General features: G+C 35.0%; 1 protein-coding gene across 3 annotated transcripts; it reads left to right on the top strand.

Moving 5' to 3' along the window:
• The first annotated feature begins 2,544 nt into the window (after window positions 1–2,544).
• On the top strand, window positions 2,545–19,747 carry LOC129896470 (uncharacterized). Of its 3 annotated transcripts, none has more exons than XM_055972385.1 (14): window positions 2,546–2,729; window positions 2,836–2,917; window positions 4,836–4,946; window positions 5,801–5,898; window positions 6,000–6,083; window positions 6,473–6,609; window positions 8,374–8,446; window positions 8,563–8,608; window positions 13,342–13,451; window positions 13,662–13,769; window positions 13,877–13,936; window positions 14,116–14,177; window positions 16,254–16,566; window positions 18,716–19,747. In XM_055972385.1, the coding sequence occupies exons 1-14, from the start codon at window positions 2,652–2,654 to the stop codon at window positions 19,496–19,498; spliced, it is 2,145 nt and encodes a 714-aa protein (XP_055828360.1). In that variant the 5' UTR covers window positions 2,546–2,651; the 3' UTR covers window positions 19,499–19,747. The 3 variants fall into 3 exon arrangements, with proteins under 3 accessions (XP_055828361.1, XP_055828360.1, XP_055828359.1); XM_055972384.1 differs by having other exon boundaries at window positions 2,546–2,741; XM_055972386.1 differs by lacking the exons at window positions 14,116–14,177; window positions 16,254–16,566 and having other exon boundaries at window positions 2,545–2,741.
• The last annotated feature ends 94 nt before the right edge of the window (window positions 19,748–19,841 follow it).

Raw genomic sequence — 19,841 nt, 5'->3', positions numbered from 1 at the left:
TAGACCATTGGGTTCAAAGGATAAAAATCATAGAAAGAGAAGAATGAGAAATAATAAAGATGATACTACAAAAAAACCTCCTGAAGAAGATCAGATTTTAGTAATCCTGATATTTCTGAAGGAAATCAGTGAATTCGAGACTCAAGTAAATGAAGAACTTTCAATAAGTTCTACCGGTGATGAGATAAATTTAGATCGATCGAAAATTACGATGGATAATGTTTTGCATATAATGTTGCACTTAACCTCATGCAAGATTGTGAAAGTCTTGAGCCTAAAGCCGTCGAAGAATGCCGATGTAAATGTAATTGGCTAGAATGACAAAAGATAATTCAATCAGAATTAGACTAACTTGCTAAATGTGAGGTTTTTGGACCTATAGTCCAAACTCCTGAAAGTGTTAAACCAGTTGGCTATAAATGGGTTTTTGTGCGAAAACAAAATGAGAAAAATAAAATTGTAAGATATAAGGTATGCCTTGTTGCACAAGGATTTTCTCAAAGACCCGGGGTTAACTATGAAGAAACATATTCACCTGTTATGGATGAAATAACTTTTTGATATCTCATTAGTTTAGCTATACATAAAAGGCTTGAAATACATCTAATGGATGTAGTTACAACTTACCTTTATAGTTCACTTGATAATGAAATATACATGAAACTTTAGAAGGATTAAAATTGTCTGAAGCATGTACTAAGTCTCGGGAGATGTACTCAATTAAATTGCAGAGATCATTATATGGTCTAAAACAATCAGGGCGTATGTGGTATAATCGCTTTAGTGAGTACTTGATAAATGAAGGTTATATAAATGATATCATTTGTCCATGTGTTTTTATTAAGAAAACGGAATCAGAGTTTATTATACTCGCCGTTTATGTTGATGACATAAATTTCATTGGAACTCCTAAAGAGGTCCAAAAGGCGATTGAATAACTAAAGAAAGAATTTGATATGAAAGATCTTGGAAAGACAAAATTTTGTCTGGATCTGCAAATTGAACATTTAGCAGATGGGGTCTTTGTCCACCAATCTGCCTTCACTAAGAAAATCTTAAAATTTTTTACATGGACAAAGCACATCCATTATGTGCTCCAATGGTTGTTCGATCACTTGAAGTGGATAAAGATCCATTTCGACCTCCAGAAGAGAATGAAGAACTTCTTAGTCCTAAAGTACCATATCTCAGTGCTATTGGTGCAATTATGTATCTTGCTAACGCAACCAAGCCTGATATAATATTTTCTGTTAATTTGCTGGCAAAGTATAGTTCATCCCCAACACGAAGACATTAGAACGGTATTAAGCATATTTTGCAATACCTAAAAGGTACCATTGATATGAGTTTGTTCTATACTAACAAATGTTGTGCAAACTTTATTGGTTATGCAGATGCAAGTTATTTATCAGACCCACATAAAGCTCGATCTCAAACAGACTATCTATTTACATACGGATGAACTGCTATATCATGACGATCTACAAAGTCATGACGATCTACAAAGCAATCTATTGTTACTACTTCTTCAAATCATGCTGAAATAATAGCAAATCATGAAGCAAGTAGAGAATGTGTGTGGCTGAGATCACTGATACAGTTCATCAAAGAAAGATGCGGCCTGAAAAATGATGTCAAAGTATCCACAGTTATATTCGAAGACAATGCCGCGTGCATAGCTCAATTGAAAGATGGCTTCATAAAAGGAATCAGAACAAAATAAATTTCACCAAAATTATTCTTCACACATGATCTGCAGAAGAATGGTGATATTGATGTACAACAAGTTCGTTCCAGTGATAATCTTGCAGATTTATTCACAAAAGCATTACCAACATTATCAATATTCAGGGAATATATAACTAGTGATAACACATGTATTATTTTTGTTTTACTTTTAACACTAGTTATATATTCCCTGAATCATTTCTTAATATCTAAGATTATACAAAAATTAATATAGATATTGAAATAAGATACTCATATTAATATTTTTAAGAGCATACAAAGTCTTAAATGGATAAATAAAAATAAACGAAGAAGGAAGTAAGATACAATTTTGCATATGGACATTCGAATTTAGACGTTTCCATTTTCAATTTCTTAAAATATTGTTTTGCTATCTGTCCTAGTTTTGGTGTGCGAAAGCTGGTCAAGACAATGCAAAAGAAAAAGCGTTCTTTCCATCCCAATTTATACGATACAGTTAAAAATTTGAGATTTAAATTTCATAATTTTGATTGTGAATTCAGACATCGAAGCAATAAATATATATTAACTTTATTGAATCTCAAAATTTCAATGTGTCATATATTTTTCTATTGCTATTTTACACTTTGTTTGGATGGTTGTTAGTATTGTTTCATACTGTATTATTTTAATCAATATATTATTTGAATAAATTATATTATTCTCTTTCGTTATATAATGTCACACATTTATAATTTTAATGATATTTTTACAATAAAAGTAGGGTGTAGAGTAACTGTGAAAATGTAGGATAAAAATGAAATATAATTAGATAAAATAAAAACATACCAAATCGATTGTCTAATGGTAAATTTAAACTATACTTAACAAAAACAAACTACAATACAATACCCTGTCTTCTCCACTCGCTGATGTAGAGAACAGTAGAGTTCTCAAGTGTCATGGCTGCGATATCAAAGCTGAAAAGAGAAAATGCCTTACTCTCGCGCCTCAAACTCAAAGCCCTTGTATCCTTGCAGGTGCCGTGCTGGGTAAACTCGTTCTATTGCATGTTATTTATTTCTTTTTTCTTTCAGGCATATTGTCGAACAGTTTGTAAACATTTACTGAATTATGTTGTTTCAGAAATTTAAGCACACTTTTGCTGAATGCGAACGACAGTCTCAGGTTTTTGCTGATTCAGTTGCTGGGTCAGTGATAGAAGCAGGTAAATATAAGCTTATAATACATTTGAAGCTTACTGCTTTTTGTGCGGTTTTGCTTTTAGAGGTTATTTTGTTCTGTTGTAACTTTGCCTATCTGATCGGTAAAGCGTGTAAGCTTGGATAAAGGAGGATGGACGGTTGCAGTAGGTTGATGATAGTTAGGTAAACCCCCTACCTTGAGATAGATAGACTTTTTCTGATAGACACATGTTAAAATAAAGCATTTCAAAGCACTATGAGAATATTGCTAATACTATTGGTAAGAAATTAGGTATAGGTACAACCACCAAACCTATCTCGTAGGAAAGCTAGAGAATGCTCCACTACCAACTAACCTTCTATCCTAATCCGTGCTCTCCAAACCCATCTATTTAAGGTCATGTCCTCGGTAAACTCAAGATGTGCCATGTCCTGTCTAATCATTTTCCCCCAATGCTTCCTCGGTGTTACACGATCAAACATTGAGAGAATTCAATGTGTTTTCTATTGAGTAGAATTGCTGAATATATACACAATTGCTTACAACAACCTATAGAAGAATAGGGGAGATAATATGGCTAACAACACTTAGCCATATATCCTAAAATGTAGCTAACAAAGCTTATCTATCCCGACCAGTGGAGATCACTATCCTAACTTATACCGATTGAACTTTGAGCCCGTTTGGATGTGCTTAAAAAAAGTAACTTTTATGTATGAAGTGCTTTTAGAACTTTGAAGTGCTGAAAGTTATTTTTATAAATAAGCAGTTGAGTGTTTGGATAAAAGTGCTTATGATGTGAATTTTAGGGTTGAAAGAATAAAAAAAGGTAGTTTGGGAATTTAGTTAAAATATAAGGGATATAAAAGTAATTTTCATGGTCAAAGAAAATGACTTTAAGCACTTTGAAAAAAAAAAGTTAATCCTAACTTTTTATTTTTGACTGACTTTAAGAACTTTATGGCTTAAAGTCAGCATTAGGCAAACACATCCAAAAGCTAAAAGGGGGCCCCATCCAAACAGGATATTTATATCTAAACTTAGCCAGGCTTGACCTCTGCTAACGCCCACCATTGCCAACCTCCCACACCTCCTTAATGGGATATCTACACTTCTCTTTTTCACATGTCCAAACCACCTCGACCTCGGTTTCCTCATCTTGTCCACCACGGAGGCCACTCCCACCTCGTCCTAGATATCTTTATTCCTAATCTTATCTTTCCTTGTATGCCACACATCCACCTCAACATCTCCATCTCTGCAACTTTCATCTTCTGAGCATGAGAGTTCGTCACCAGCCAATACTCCGCCCCATACAACATAGTCGATCTAACCACTATTTTGTAAAACTTATTAAGTTTTCAGTGCCTTTCTATCACACAAGACAACAGAGGCGAGCCTCCATTTAACCTATCTCGCACCAATATGATATGTGACATCATCATCAATCTCCTTGTTACCTTGAATGTAAAGATTAGTATGGAAAAACCTGAATAGACCAAAATGTGGATACAAAGGATTTATCCATTTAATTTGGGATTAAGCATAGTGATTGTTGACTGTATATTTTTTCTCTATCAATTTCTTGTTTGCTTAAGTTGCATTTATGAGAAATTAATTGACCAACGACAACATCATGCCCGGTGTGATCCCACAAATAGAGTCTGGGGATGATAAGATGTACGCAAACCTTTCCCCTACCTTCTTTGCAAGGTAGAGAGGCTGTATCTGGTAGAACCTCGGCTCAAAATTGAGCAAATTATTGACCAATGAGAAAAAATAAGGACTTACTTTCTTTTCTGCTAGTGTGTTTTCATTGGATATGATAGATGGTCTGCAAACATTGGGTAGGAGAGGCAGTGCCGCAAACTTGTGATTGAATGAAAATGTTATTTGTGGAGTAGGGAGTTGAATTATGATATGTAATGATTATGATTCAGGTCAAATCGACTTCTCAAAATGGAGGAAGTTGGACTCAAGGAACTTTGGGATAAATAGATCAATGATACCACCATCTCCCTGGGTTGTTCTGAAGATTCTGCATTATGAAGGTGATAATTTTAGTTGTGTTTGATCATTTCTTTTCATGCTTCTGGTCTGGCTACCGGAGTATGTGTTTATATAACTATGGGACCTCAAACTTATCAATTTACTTTTCAAATGTTGAACCTGTTTTTTTGTTTTGAATTGTGCCTTTCATGAGTGAGGAAAAACCAATTCTTTTCCTCCGCTTCCCCAACTGCATCCCCTGTGCCCACGTCAAAAAAAAAAAAGAAGAAAAGAAAAGAAAAGGAAAGGAGAGGAAGACCAGAAAAAAGGTGACTGCCTCTCTGAAGAGCAAGTGCATTTGATTGACAAACCGGATTTTTGTTGTGGTACTCAGAGTTGAATCAATAAAATCGAAGTTTTTTTTTTTTGATTGAAAAATTGAAGTTGGTTAAATGGGAGAGAAGCCAAGTTAGGCCATGTTTGCACAATAAGGGTAAGTATTAACAATAAAGTAGGAATATTCTAGAACTTTCTGAAAAGGTAAGAGTATTCTAGAATATCCTACAATTTGCTTTGCGTCTGTTGTGCATTAGCATTGAAAACACATAATCTGGGATCTTTTCTATTACCCCTGATGCATGTAATGGAAGGATCAAGGAAGTACTAGTGGTACAGAGGTGTTAACCAATTAGTTGAATATTCTTCTACTCAAGTTCCCTGTGTTCCGGCATGTTGTGAATCTCGACACGCTTTAACATAACCTAATAATTTGTTTGGATATAAAAACCCTGTGTTTTCCACCCTTATCCCGTACCACTTCATTTGCAAGTCTCTTTTTTTTTTTTTAAAAAAAAAAGATCATACACATGCCTTTCTTTTTAGTCGATTATCCTTTGACCAAAACTGCAATATACAGGGTTTGAAGCATACCTGGTTGGTGGATGTGTCAGAGATCTAATTCTCAATAGAATACCAAAAGATTTTGATATAATCACAAATGCAAGACTTCAACAGGTTATTGATGCATTCAAAATCATCACCTAGTTATGAGACAACTTAGGTTTCAGTTACTTGTAGTTCGGCTCTAACATTTATGCTATTATATTTTTTTGCAGATAAAAAAGCAATTTCATCATTGTGAAATAGTTGGACGAATATTTCCTATATGTAGAGTGCATGTCAAAGGTTCTATTGTTGAGGTTGGCACAACTCCTTTGGGATACTAATTGTGCTACCTTTCTATACTTCTATGGTTGGGTATGGGCACATACATTTTCACATTGTACACATTATGCTGTACCAACAATGTATATATTTTACATAAAAAAGAATTTCAAAAAAATTCAACTAATGCTTGAATTGCAAGTCACATTGATTTTTTAAAATTTTACCATTTTGATCCCAACAGAAGAAGGAAGAACATTCTGATTTGGTATCCAGAGTCCAGACCATAGGAAAATCTCCTTTGTTTTAGTGAAGAGATAAATTAGAGATCAATCTCAAAAAAAGAAGAAGAAGATAAATTAGAGATCTGAAACCCTTGTTACAATCACAGCTATTGAAGCACTTCATATTCCAATTGCTGCAGGTATCAAGTTTTGATACTGTGGCAAAACATGCTGAAAAGGAAGAGGAACCCTTTGTTCCTAAAATGCCTAAGGGATGTCCTCAGAAAGATCTCATTCTCTGGAAAAATTCCATGCACAGAGACTTCACTATTAACAGGTACCTTTTGTTTTGTATTTTCTTAAGTGGATGGAGCTAAAAGCTCATTTATGTTCTGTAGACTTCTCCTGAAGGCATAGGAAAGGTTATAAGTTTTAGTTCTGTTGGGGACTTACCCCTCATCCCCCCTTACACCCCCCCCCCAAAGAAAGAAAGAAAAATGAAACAGAAGGATAATTTGACTCATAACATCCAAATTTGTTGCTAAGTTCAAACTTTTTCCATTCTGATTTTTGGGTACTGGTGTTGATCTACTATGCTTAATAATCCAAAAAGGACAAGGAATGTAGAACTATCGAAAATTTTGACCAAAATGTGGAGGAACTAATTGTAGCAAGAGGGAAGTTCTGTGAACTTCCATCCTTGAGTTCCCCCTGCTGTGGTCCTATTTAGGATATGGAAAACCATTGTGCATTTTAATTTCTGAAAATTGTTTTCTAGAAATATTTATATTTGGATTAAATGGTTTTAACATCAAAAAGTTCCTCTCAATGCACCTAACAATTTATTAAACTGTCACTCAGACCTTGGATCATTATGAAGACACATCTTTCATTTAAAATGTTGATTACACCAGTTAAGTACACAGATTTTATTGGATTGAGCGAGAATTGTTTACTTTTCAAATGAACTTTCGTTCTTTCTAGATTTTTAATAAAAATGGTTGAAAGTTAAAGAGTCAGAGTGAAAGAGATGGGTTAATTTTTCTAAGAATTAGCTTGCTAGAAATCTAAGTTTAGATAATTTTTGGTATTTCGAAAACTTATGTTTCCCAAAGAAACTGAATTTGTTTTTAAAATAACAAGCACCATTGATTTTAGTTGCTAAGACAGGAATTCTACTTGTTAAGGGTACTGCTATGCTGCATTTGATTTCACCACATTGGATCATTGATGATTCAGTGATAATAATGAACAAAATTATCCAGTGGTTTATACATTTCATCTTTTTTCGATGAGAAAAGTTGAGAGGAAACTGTTAAACGGTTTTCGGGGCTATAACTAAGAAGTTGGAACTGTCTATTGCTCATTTTCTTGGATGGTTGGGACTGCAGGAAGAGAGAGATAGTCAACTTGATTGGTTATTTAATTGTAGTGTTTCCTCTACAAGTTGTTGGCGATGTTCTAGGTGCTTTATTTAGTTCACTGGATCCTGTCATTCTTCTTAGCATCTGCAAGCAGATTTTAGAAAAAAAGGCCAAAAACTGAAGATGTTAAATCCTATGCTATTGAAATGGACTTGGTTAATGTTATAACACAGTTGTTACCATGGCATGCTGGTGAGATGTGAATTAACAGCTGTTTCAGAGCATTATAGCATTTAGGGAAGCTAAACTAAGCAATTTATTTTGCTAAATGTAATTATGTAATACATATTGCTATTCTCTGTGTCAGACGTTAAAGTGATGCCTTTTTTATTGAAAGAAGGTAACAAATATTTTATAAATGAACATTAAACTGATGTTTTTTTTAAAAAAATCTTTCTATGGAGAATCCTCCACAAAATAAGAATGAATTGTATCTACCTGGTATCCATATGTAGGATACATGTAAAATTTCTTTTTTTTTTTCAGTTCCATGAACCTACTTTTTTTACATACTAGAGAAAATTGGGCCAAACAAAATATGCTTTATTTGTAGTTCAGAAGCTGTTGCCTGTGGGATGATAAGTTTTGGTTGTTGTGGTGATTGATAGATACCTAAATTATTGAGTTTTTGGGTGCTATTTAACTCATTATTTATGTTTCTAAAATCATGGAAACAGCTTATTTTTCAACCCGTTCGTGAATAGGATCTATGATTATGCCAATGCAATGCAGGACCTAAGATCGTTAAAGGTGAGGTTGTTATCTTCACATATGTACTTAAATAAAAATTATCTTCAAGTATATATTGCAAAACCATTACTTTGATGTGTTGGAATTTGTAAAGGTTTATTTTGATATGAATTCAGCTACGGACTTTAGTGCCTGCTCACTTGTCATTTGGAGAAGATTGTGGTAGGTGCAATTATTTACGATTTTGTCATGAATTGAGACTTAGTATCATACTCCTTTCATTCCGAATTGAATATGTATTTATTTTTGTATTTGCTTATCTTACTATTCATTACAAATCACAACATACACATTATTAACCTTTTTCCTTAATGACTACACAAAGTTAAAATTAATTTGGGTTGGAAACATTACTATTTTATTGGGTTAAATTCATTGGACCCCTTTCATCAATCATTAATTTTGCTTATTGCACCACTAAACAGTTTTTTAGTATGCTTAACATTGTAGATCTTTAATTTTTTAACCACTTCAAACAATTTCATGATAGATCGTCAGATTTCCATGGGAAAATGTTCTTATTTCAGCAAGACTTGTAATCCCTTAGCTGTTCACTTCTCCCTTAGCCCCCCCTCCTCCAAAATGTTGTTTCCCTTACCAAAACCTTCCATTGGTGTAGTTTGAAGTTCCCATGAGACCGTGTTATGTCTATTATTATTTGCAACACTACTATATTAGGATTAGAAAATTTATGAAAACATTTTGAAACTCTGGGAAAGAGGGATAGAGCGTAGACTTAAGACCACGACAAGAATGAAAGAAACTCAATTTGGAATTATGCCACGTAGATCTTCAATGGAGTTTATATTCCTGCTAAGAAGATTGATGGAAATCTACAGCGAAAGGAAGAAAAATCTGCGTGGTATTATTTATTGACTTAGAGAAAGCATATGATAGAGTACCATTGAAGACCATTTGGTGGGTGATTTAGAAGAAAAGAATTCATATTAACTATATAAATTTCATAAAGGACAGCTATGAAAGAGCCATCACTTGCATTAAAATAGTTATAGGTGTATGTTATTTGGTGATGATATTGTGTTAAATTAACGAAACCAACTAAGGTGTCAACCAAAAGCCTGAACTATGCTATTCAGTCTTTCTTCTACTTATCCTAAAACTCTAAGGGGTCGTTTGGTTTGAGGTATAAACTAAGTTATCTTGGTATATAAATCGGTATTGCTTTATGCCATGTTAGGTTTTTGATATTAAAATCCGAATAATTTATGTGGATTTTAATACTGAAATCGAACGTTGTATAACTAATGCGGGCATAAGTTAAATGAAAATTTATGCATGATTTTACGGGATAGAAAGTGGAATAAGTTATATGAGTATCTGCAACACATAGATAAACGTATCTAAAGATAAAAATGCCCTTACAATAGATAATCCCTAAAAACAAATCTTGTATTATTTATTCACTGCATAACAATCCTTGAATTATTTATTCTCCAAATAAAAATCCTCATATTATTAGTCCCTGTACAAACAGTCCATGTATTACACTCTCCGTATAACTAGCACATCAAACCAAAGATCCCTTACTCTTTTTTAGATAAGTAGTAGTAAGACTGAATACATGCATTGCAGATTTAATCAACATGATAAAAGAGAAGTTAGGGTGAGATGAGATGGGATCGTTGTGCCAAAATGCAAACAATTTAGATATTTAGCCTCTTTGCTTCAAGAGAATGGAATAATAGATAAAGATGTTACTCATAGGATCAAAACTGGATGGTTGAAATGGAAAAGTGCAACTGTGGTGTTTGTGATGGAAGGATGCCTACCAAAGTGAAAGGTGTGTTCTATAGAACAACTATAAGACCAGTGATATTATATGGTAGTGAATATTGGGCTGCTAAAGTCCAACATATCCACAAAATGAGTGTTGCAAAAATGAGGATGTTAAGATGGATGTGTGGTCATACAAGATCAGATAAGATTAAAAATAACCATATTGTCCAAAAGTTGCAAGCAGGATAAAATGCGAGAACGTCACTTGAGATGGTTTGGAGATGTCTTGCGTTGACCTACAAATGTACCAATCCATAGGTGTAAACTATGGTAAGTGAAGGTGTTAAAAGGAAACAAGATAGACCTAAAATCACATGGAAGGAAGTTGTCTGCTATCAATGCATACTTAGCTAAAGATATGATACAATGGTGCGAAAAAAAGAAGGTAATATCTATTGGTTGAAAATATGTTTTTGACTTGTTAACTTTTATTATTATTACTTATATATATATATATATATTTTTTTTTTTTTGAAATGGTAACTTTTTCATCTATATATCCACAGGTATACTACATATATATAACTTATTTTTCACTTTTATGTGTTTAGTATGATGATGATATGAAAGGCCCGTTTGGACATGCTAGATGAAATCATAATATGAAGTCGAAGTTTTGTTTGTACATGCAATTTGAATTTCTTAAGTTGTACTCCCCCTGTTTCAATTTGTTTGACCTATTTTAACTTGACACGGAGTTTAAGAAAATAAAGAAGACTTTTTCATCTCGTTGTCTTAAATATGCCATGTGGAAAGTTGAATTTAAAGAGTTGCTAAAAAAGGAGAGTCATTCTTTTTGAAATGTGCTAAAAAGAAAAGTAGGCCACACAAATGAAACGGAGGGAGTATTTTTTTCTTCATAAACATAAAAATCCCACAAGTTTTGAAAACTGTCAAAATTTTCCCAATTCTTACGCAATCTTACCATAGTTCATAAAAAAGATATCGGAATATCCTAAGGCACCATATTGATAAATGGCATATCTCCACATTCCTCTTATAAATAAATATTTGTGATTACAAACTCTCAAATACATATAATTTTATAAAAATCCACTAGTGAACAATAGTAGTTACTAGTTATTCTATAGTATAATCCTTTTTACATGGTACGGACAATCTCTTCACCTTGAGCATGAGTCTTTTTTGCAAAATTTAAAATGATGGGTCTTTTTTACAAAATATAAACTTATGTGTCAAGTTTTGCTGTTTTACATTTAATTTTTTTTGAAATCATGATTCGGAATCCCAAATCATGTTTTTTGGATAATTCGGGATTTGAAAAAATCGCATGTCCTTACGCTGATTTGAAATCATGATTTCATATCACCTGTCCAAACGCAAGCTAAATGAGCATACATGAAGAAATGAGGTGTAGTTTTTTTTTTTTTTTGGTAATTAAAGAACTTTGTTAATTACCTGAGAGAAATACAAAACCAGGGGAGAACAAAACTAGCTCATCCCCTCTCAAGGAAACAAGAAACAAAGTAACAAGCTACCTACTAACCAAAACAACAAAAATACCGATTTAGCAGACGAGTTCTATAGGGAGCAAATAAAATCAAACGTAGGTCTTTTCTTCCAACTCTAATGCGAGGTTAGTCTTCAAGTTGGGTAGGAGCATTTCTTTTGTTTTGGCCTTAATTTTGGTAAACTCTTCGATTCCTTTCTATCCAAACATCATAAACAGTGGGTGCAAATCCAGCTTTAAGTAGTCTGCTCCTTACATTCCTGCCCTTGGAGTGTTGCACCACCCATTGCCATTCATTTGAGCATTTCTTTTGTTTTGGCCTTAATTTTGGTAAACTCTTCGATTCCTTTCTATCCAAACATCATAAGTAGCGGCTGCAAATCCAGCTTTAAGTAGTCTGCTCCTTACGTTCCTTCCCTTGGAGTGTTGCACCACCCATTGCCATTCATTTTCCCAACTGAGAACTCCTCTATGCCATTTCAACCATTCTAGTACACCCTTCCAAACAGCGTTAGTACAGTCACAATTAAGGCATAATAGTTGTTGTATTGTTGAATAGCTAGTTGTTATGGTTTTTGATTGTATGTAAAGTGATTGTGGGTTTTGAGTTGGTCTTAGAAGGCCAGTCGTTTAAAGGGGACAGTTAGGTGAAGAAATGGAGGGATCATTCTTCTAATGAGGGACGAAATGGGAGGTCCCATGCGGTCAAAGTTTAGCATGACGAGCGGAGATTTGAGCGTGAAGAGAGAGGATTATAGTTTACTACATGAGCAAGGAGCAGAATAGTTGGGAAAGTATGGTTGTATAGTGGGGAGAAGGAGGGTGATTGTGTTGCTTATGCCCACTTTGGCTGGCAAGAGGGGAATAGGGAAAGTTGTGTTCTTGTGTGAAGGGGGAAGGGGGCAATAATGCTCACTGATTAGATTAGTAGTGTTCCTGTGGCTAAGGAGAGAGGAATTGAAATAGTTAGGGCGTCATGCGGAAACTAACCATTGCAAACCATGGTGGCGATAAATCAGATGACAAAGAAAACCTATAAAGTAAACTCTATGTTATGATTTGATATGGATTTGGTCAATTGACCTACATATGATAATACTTATATATACGAAATACAATAGTAAAATGTAAAACGATAGAGGGGTTAAATTTCCCCTTAAACATAACTCTCTAAGCAACTACACTGTGGATGCAATTGTGTTTTGGTATGAGAAGAACCTTTAATTTATAGAGGTCCAAACTTTTCCTCCAAGAAAGGAATAACCTAAATAGAGAAGAGATCTTTTCCAACATGTAAATTTTTTCCACCAAGAAAGGTAATTCTAGTTATGGTAGAAAATCAAATAAGGTGGAAAATTCAGGGTAAACCCTTACACACCAGGTAAAAACATGGGGCTACATGAAGTTTGAAGATTTAGGGACATTCTACTTGTTAGCAGAGAACAAAATGATTTTCGGCGTTTTACTGCCAATCAATTTGGCACAACGTAGAGTTAAGAACGCTTCAAGAGTAAGTAAAAGTAGAAAGGGGATGGCAATGTTGAATTCAAGGATTGATGGGGGCTACATGAATTTAACCCTAATTGTTAATATGATGGAACTAATCTTGGATTTTCTTTTTTCTCAGCAAGAATCTTGCGCGGCTTGAGATTGGCTGCTCGTCTTAACTTATCCTTTACAAAGGAGATAGAAGATGCAATACATGAACTCTCATCATCCATCATGAGCTTGTCCAAGGTATAAACAATGATTTCTGGTTAAGTCATTTATATGGCTTAATCACTCACTTCATCTTATCCCCTAATGTTTGGCTTTCTCTTTGCTATTTGTCCCTTCTTCTCATTGTTGAACATCCCTGAAGCCTTAAACGTTCCCACTCTCTTAAGGGAACTCTCTACATCATATGTTCCATTTTAACTAATATTTCTCTGTTTATTGTGCTTGCAGTTTAGAATCATGATGGAACTGAACTATATGATGTCATATGGGGCTGCAGAGTCTTCTCTTTCTTTACTTCAGAAATACAATATCCTTGAGATTGTATTGCCATTTCATGTATGTCCATATTGCTGCATGAATGCATCTCATTTAGCTTGCTGACAAAATGGTACACCTTTTAAGAATTGTGGAAATAGCTTAATGTGCATGTATATCATTTTCAGGGGACATACCTTGCTCAACAGGCTAGCAAACAATTGGGTAAAAGTTCTGTGATGCTGATGGTATGCTTTTAATTGCTTCGTCTCATTTTTTTACTTTGAAAAAATTTGTAAGTCCTTAATTAGCTTTTCCTGTGTATGTTGCATGCGCATGTGGGCATATTCATTTTCTAAAGTAATATTTTGTTGGTTCTTTCACTTGTGTTTTAAGCATATAATGTATCAGTTACGATTTTCTTCAGAAATTATTTTCCAGCTTGGATCAATTGGTAACCTGTGGTCAACCTTCGCATGATAGTGTGTGGTGAGTTGATTAAATTTTCCAAATAAGGCATTTGCTCTAATGACATGAATTTTTATTGAGATTTTCGGTCTCATTTTTGGCATTTGATTGTTTCTCACCCTTCCAAGTAGTTAGTCACATATAATATTGTGCCTGTGACATGACATTGCTGTAGCTTTATCATATGAGCTGAGTTCCTTTTGCTTTTATTCTGAGCTCTGGTGCAGATATGTTGATTATTGGATTCTTGTTCTCCATGAGGCTTTTGCTTCCCATACCTCTGTCTGTTCTTTGCTGACACTTTCTCCCTAATAGAGATAGTCTTCATTTTTGGATATTACTGTATCTACTGCCGCTTTTAGAGCTTTAATTTGATATATAAGTTGCTCTGTGGTTATGGACTTGTCTAATTGGAAGATCCATTATTTCTTATCATCTCGTCTATCATAGTACCTTGTAACTGTTTAACAAAGCTATTATGCTTTGGTCTCAAGTGCTGACGTGGATAGGAAGAATTTATGTGATTGACTAACTGAAATCCTGCTGTTGTTAAAGCTAAGGGTTGACCTTGCAGTCGTCTTTTTTGATTATCTTGTATGCTTTGAAATCCAAGTAAAATGAAATCCCACTATGTAGGGTCTGGGGAGGGTATAGTGTATGCAGACCTTACCACTACCTCATGGAGATAGAGAGGTTGTTTCCGAAAGACCCTCGGCTCAAGTGCATCAAATCCAAGTAAAATGAATAGAAACAATGAAGAAATCATAGTAATTAATAAGAAAAACAGTGGAAAGTCTACATGAAAAAATGCTAACAATAGTAAAATACTGATAATCATACACAATAACAACATATGACAAGAACTACAAGGGTACGACTAGTACTATGATAGACACTAACAAGCCTAAACCTTCACAAGTCACCCCTAACCCTCTACTCTTATTCGCGATCTCCACTCATTCTTATCTAGAGTCATGTCTTCAGTAATATGAAGCTGCGCCATATCCTGTCGAATCACCTCTCCCCAATACTTCTTCGGCCTACCTCTACCCCTCTGCGAATCCCCAACAACCAGCCTCTCGCATCTTCTCACTGGGGTGTCAATGCACCTCCTCTGCTCATGCCCAAACAACCTTAATCTCGCTTCCCTCATCTTGTTTGCCACAGAGGCCACTCCCGCCTTCTCCTGGGTAACCTCATTCCTAATCTTATCGCTTCTCGTATGCCCACACATCCATCTCAACATCCGCATCTCCGCAACATGTCCTGTGGATACCTTCTAATACCCTTCTCTCTTATTTTTGTGGTAGCAGTTGTTTTTTGGTTTAAGATGTTTTGTTCAAGCTTTCACATGGCGAGCGAATGAATGCATTTGTTATTTATATGATAAGGCAAAGTTAAATATAGTTCCTATGGATTTGGGAGCTTGCACTTCTCCCTTTTACGAAGGAATAGTCATATAATTTCAGTGTCAAGTGTTGTAAGTAAAGACATAGAACCTTCATGTACTACTGAATTTTCATAGTCAGGATGTTGTGCAACAGTGAGAACAGTAAACAAGCATCTTCTTGTGTCTATCATTTTAAATTTTAATTTCTAGACACTGCCATTGGAAGCATTTGTTGCCTTCCTGACTTCAAAAGAAGTTGGCATCATCACTACAAGAATTTCTTAGTGCATCTTAGATAATACTTCTACATAGCTTCCTTCGTTTTTTGTTTTTAAATTGCAAATTAGGGCCAATTTAGACATTTAAAGGTTTGATTTTTTTTTATGTGGTGCTTTCATTGTATAACACATTTACTCTGGCTTATTCCATAGTTTAATTGTGCTGATCCATTGCATTCAGCATATGAATCCTTTGGAGTTATGTTTCTAACTCTACTTCACGGCAGATGTTGCAGCTCATAGTCTACCTGCCTACTGTCAGTCTGTCACAATAGTGGATTCTACTGATCCTTTGACCACTTTGCTATCTCGTTTTCAACAGTAGACTTTAGATGAATTTACCTGCACTAATATTGAGAGAACTGCTTTGTTACAGCTGGGAATTGGGATAGTTGACAAAATTTTCCTTTTCGATGATGAGCATGACAGGGTTGCACTCTTGGCCTTTCATATGGCATTGATCACACATCCCCAACATGCGTTTGTCATTCTGACTTTTGCTTCTGTATTGTATCACGCAAATTGGAAGGAAGCTGTTAAATTTGCAGAAAAGCATGTTGAAAACGCAGCTGTTTATGGACCAGAATTTTCTGATACTGAAGGTTCCATTTCAGATGATGAACTTGCAAAAAAGGTTGCACAGCTGGCCGTGCAAGTCCAAAAATCTATAAACATTTTAACGGACAGGGACAGCCTCCTGGAAGCAATGTCCAAGTTCCCAGGAGCCCCATGCTCTGGTTTGGTGGGTAAACATACTTTGACTTTTACATGTAACTGTTGTTTACACCAAGGCAGTTTGTCTGTCTCTTTATTTCACTTTGTTTGGGTACGCTATACAGTTATAGTTTCACCCGTATGGTTCTTCAGATTAATGATCGACTTTTGTGGAAGATCCAAAGTTAGTTCATGCTGTTTACCCAAGAGTTAAATAGACTAATTTTCTATTCCTATCTTAAAGCGGAAGCTGCATTAATCATTTTCCAATAATAATATGGGGAAAATGTGCGATCGATAATTCTATCTGGAATTTTCTGTTGATAAATGAGTTAATTAACTTTTGATGAGAGTGTTGGTCCAATTGACTTTAATTTTCTACTCCTATCTGAAAACAGAAGCTGCATTAATCATTTTCCAATAATAATATGGGAAAATGTATGATCGATAATTCTATCTAGAATTTTCTGTTGATAGATGAGTTAATTAACTTTTGATCAGAGTGTTGGTCCAATTGTCTCTCAAATAGCAACCTTGTCATATAAAATGAGGAGAGGAGAATGATCTAGTTTCTAAGAATGCCTGTATTTGTGAAACAATGTTTCCTGTTGATTTCCCCTTATTAGCAAGGAATGAGGCAATGGCTTGAATATGGTTGACTTATTATTTTTTGGTCAAGTCTGTTTCTTAATCTGTGGTTATAAAAAGGTCAAACATTTAGTAATACTTGCTATGACTTACTTAATTGCTTCATACAACAAGACAGAGATCTTTCTAATCCTTTTTGCAGTGCATTCCATGGATGGAAAAGGATTAAATACGTTCTGAAATACTATTTAAAGGCATGCACTGACAATTTCCTAACCTAGAGTCTAGCTCATTATACTCGCAAGGAGCTTATTGAACCCTGTTTCTATATAAATTTTGTGACTTATGAAGTTGGTGATTCAGGTTTCCAGCAACAACTTGGACCAGTATCTCTGAGCCTAATGTAGAGGTGTTCATTTATTTCGTAAACAACATGGTATCTTTCATCTACCTTTTGTGTAAACTTGGGACTAAGTGCATCTTTCACCTATACCTTATATGGAAACTTGGGACTTGGTGCACTCGGTATAAATGCAACGGCCTCCCTCTCTGCCTCCCCATCATAAGCAGCCCTACTAGATTCATTGAGAAAACAGCTCAGCTTATCCACAAAGTAAATACTAGTTGTACATAAAGTCATGATTTTTTTCTTGACTTGAAGGTAAAATGGAGGACACGGATTAGGGTAGAAGGTTAGTTAGGTAGTTGAGAGTTGTGTCGCTTAGGGGTTGTCTGGATTGGCTTTTTTAAAGTGGCTTAAAAGTTAAAAGCTAAAAGTCATAAGTTAACAACACCCAGCTTTTGGCTTTTTTTGGTACTTTTTCAGCCTAAAAGAAAGTGCTTAAAAACACTTTTTGTGTTACCTAAACACTTTCAAAACTAAAAAAGAGCTTAAAAGTCAAAAAACACTTAAAATTAGTCAATTCAAACAACCCCTTAGTCATTCATACTAGTAGTCGTAGTATTACTCTGGGAGTTTCTTGTTATTCTATTTCTATTACTATTTACTGTTTCTTGCACTCAGATTATAGTATTATTTTGTGGTAGTGATTGTTTCTTTTTTAGTATGCTTGTCATGCTTTCTTATGCATTTTGTCTTGGCTTCTTCAATACTCCCATTGATTTCTTTTTTCGAACTGCTTTGTAATGCTTTTACTTGAGCCAAAGGTCTATCGGAAACAACCTCTCCACCTTGTAGGGGTAAGATCTGTGTACACACCACCCTCCTTATACCCCGTGGGATTACATTGGGAACGTTGTTGTTGTAAGATAAAATGGAGAAGAAAAAGGAGAAGAAGATCTAGTAGACTTTAATTCTCATGCCCTCCTACTCGAGATGTGTTTAATAGGGTATCAGAATGGTTATTGGTCTTATTATTATTTTAACGAGTTTTTGTTGATACACTGGGAATGTTGTTGTTGTTGTTGTAAGATAAAATGGAGAAGAAAAAGGAGAAGAAGATCTGGTAGACTTTAATTCTCATGTCTTCCTACTTGAGATGTGTTTAAGAGGCTATCAGAATGGTAATTGGTCTTATTATTATTTTAACGAGTTTTTGTTGACTGTTATGGAGATGTCTGATTTGCAGGTCTTTGTACCAAACAAAATGGGCAGGGCTGTAGAGCTAATGTTTGACATTCTAGTGAAAGATGTTACATCTCTCAAAACTAGGAAGAACGTTTACAGGATAGACTATGTTTCTCTTGGGAAAGGACACATGTGTGAGACAAGGTTTCTTCTTGGCAAAGTTATCCTTGATACCATAGTTCCTAGAGTCACCCGGGGTGTTAAAGTGATCAAAGAGGAGAAGCATATCCTGTTTGAAGTTGATGGTCAGCAGAAGGAAGATGCTTCCCACAAGAATTTCCATGAAAATTTGGAGCTAATGAAGCCGAAGTTTGTGTCTGATGATGATAGCCTGCTTAATGAAAATTGTCAACTCCAACACGATATTTTTGAGAAGAAAAAGTTAAATCACGAGGGATGTAGTGATTTGGTGGAGGCAGGAACAAAGAAGCAGAAGATTGTTGCCGCTGAGCACTCCGAGGAGATGGCTGTCAAGAAGCAAGATTTGATTGATGATACAGCTTTTCTCAGTCAGGATCTGGATAGCGGGGATACTGTAACTAAGAAGAAAACTAAGGGTGATCATTCTCAGTTGCCAAAGGATGAAATAAGGATGCTGCTGGAAGAGGTGAAATATCAACAACACTGTCGCGATGCAACAGGAAAGGAGAAAAAGAACGACGATAAGTTTCAAAAGACTACCATTAACCCTTTGAATCTTTTGATGAATAATGTGGCTACTAAGGTCACAAATTCACAGAAAAGCATGATGCCGTGCAACAAGAACATAGTATTGATGAAGTAAACGAGAAGTTAGATGATAAAAATCATGATTCTTGGGGGAGGAAGTTTGTTTCAGCTGAGAAGGGCAAACAAACGGTTAGCAATCGAACACTTTCAGCTCTCTTTAGCTGAATTGAATTTTGTTTGTTGTAAATTAGATGTTCTTACAAGTAGCAAGAGTAAGAGTATCAATTGTGGTTAGTCCATTTTATATAAGTAGAACCTAAATCCAGGTACATGGCAATAGAGACATTAGTTAATTGGTTGTGTTTGCCATTTTTTGACATTGAAATAATTTATCAAATGGTTAGTAGCTTCAATCGTAATCATTGAGAGTAGTTCCTCTTCATGTTTTGGAGTGGGAT

The sequence above is a fragment of the Solanum dulcamara genome, chromosome 7 (assembly GCF_947179165.1).
Source record: "Solanum dulcamara chromosome 7, daSolDulc1.2, whole genome shotgun sequence".
NCBI classification, from domain to species: domain Eukaryota; kingdom Viridiplantae; phylum Streptophyta; class Magnoliopsida; order Solanales; family Solanaceae; genus Solanum; species Solanum dulcamara.
Note: the sequence above shows the minus strand (reverse complement) of the source record. Positions and strands in the feature narration are given on the sequence as shown.

Coding starts and splice junctions, on each gene's coding strand:
- LOC129896470 (XM_055972384.1), top strand. CDS start 2,652: ATGGCTGCGATATCAAAGCTGAAAAGAGAAAATGCCTTACTCTCGCGC. Junction 13,937..14,115: donor AAAGTTCTGTGATGCTGATG/GTATGCTTTTAA, acceptor GATTTTCTTCAG/AAATTATTTTCCAGCTTGGA. Junction 14,178..16,253: donor CCTTCGCATGATAGTGTGTG/GTGAGTTGATTA, acceptor TGAGCATGACAG/GGTTGCACTCTTGGCCTTTC.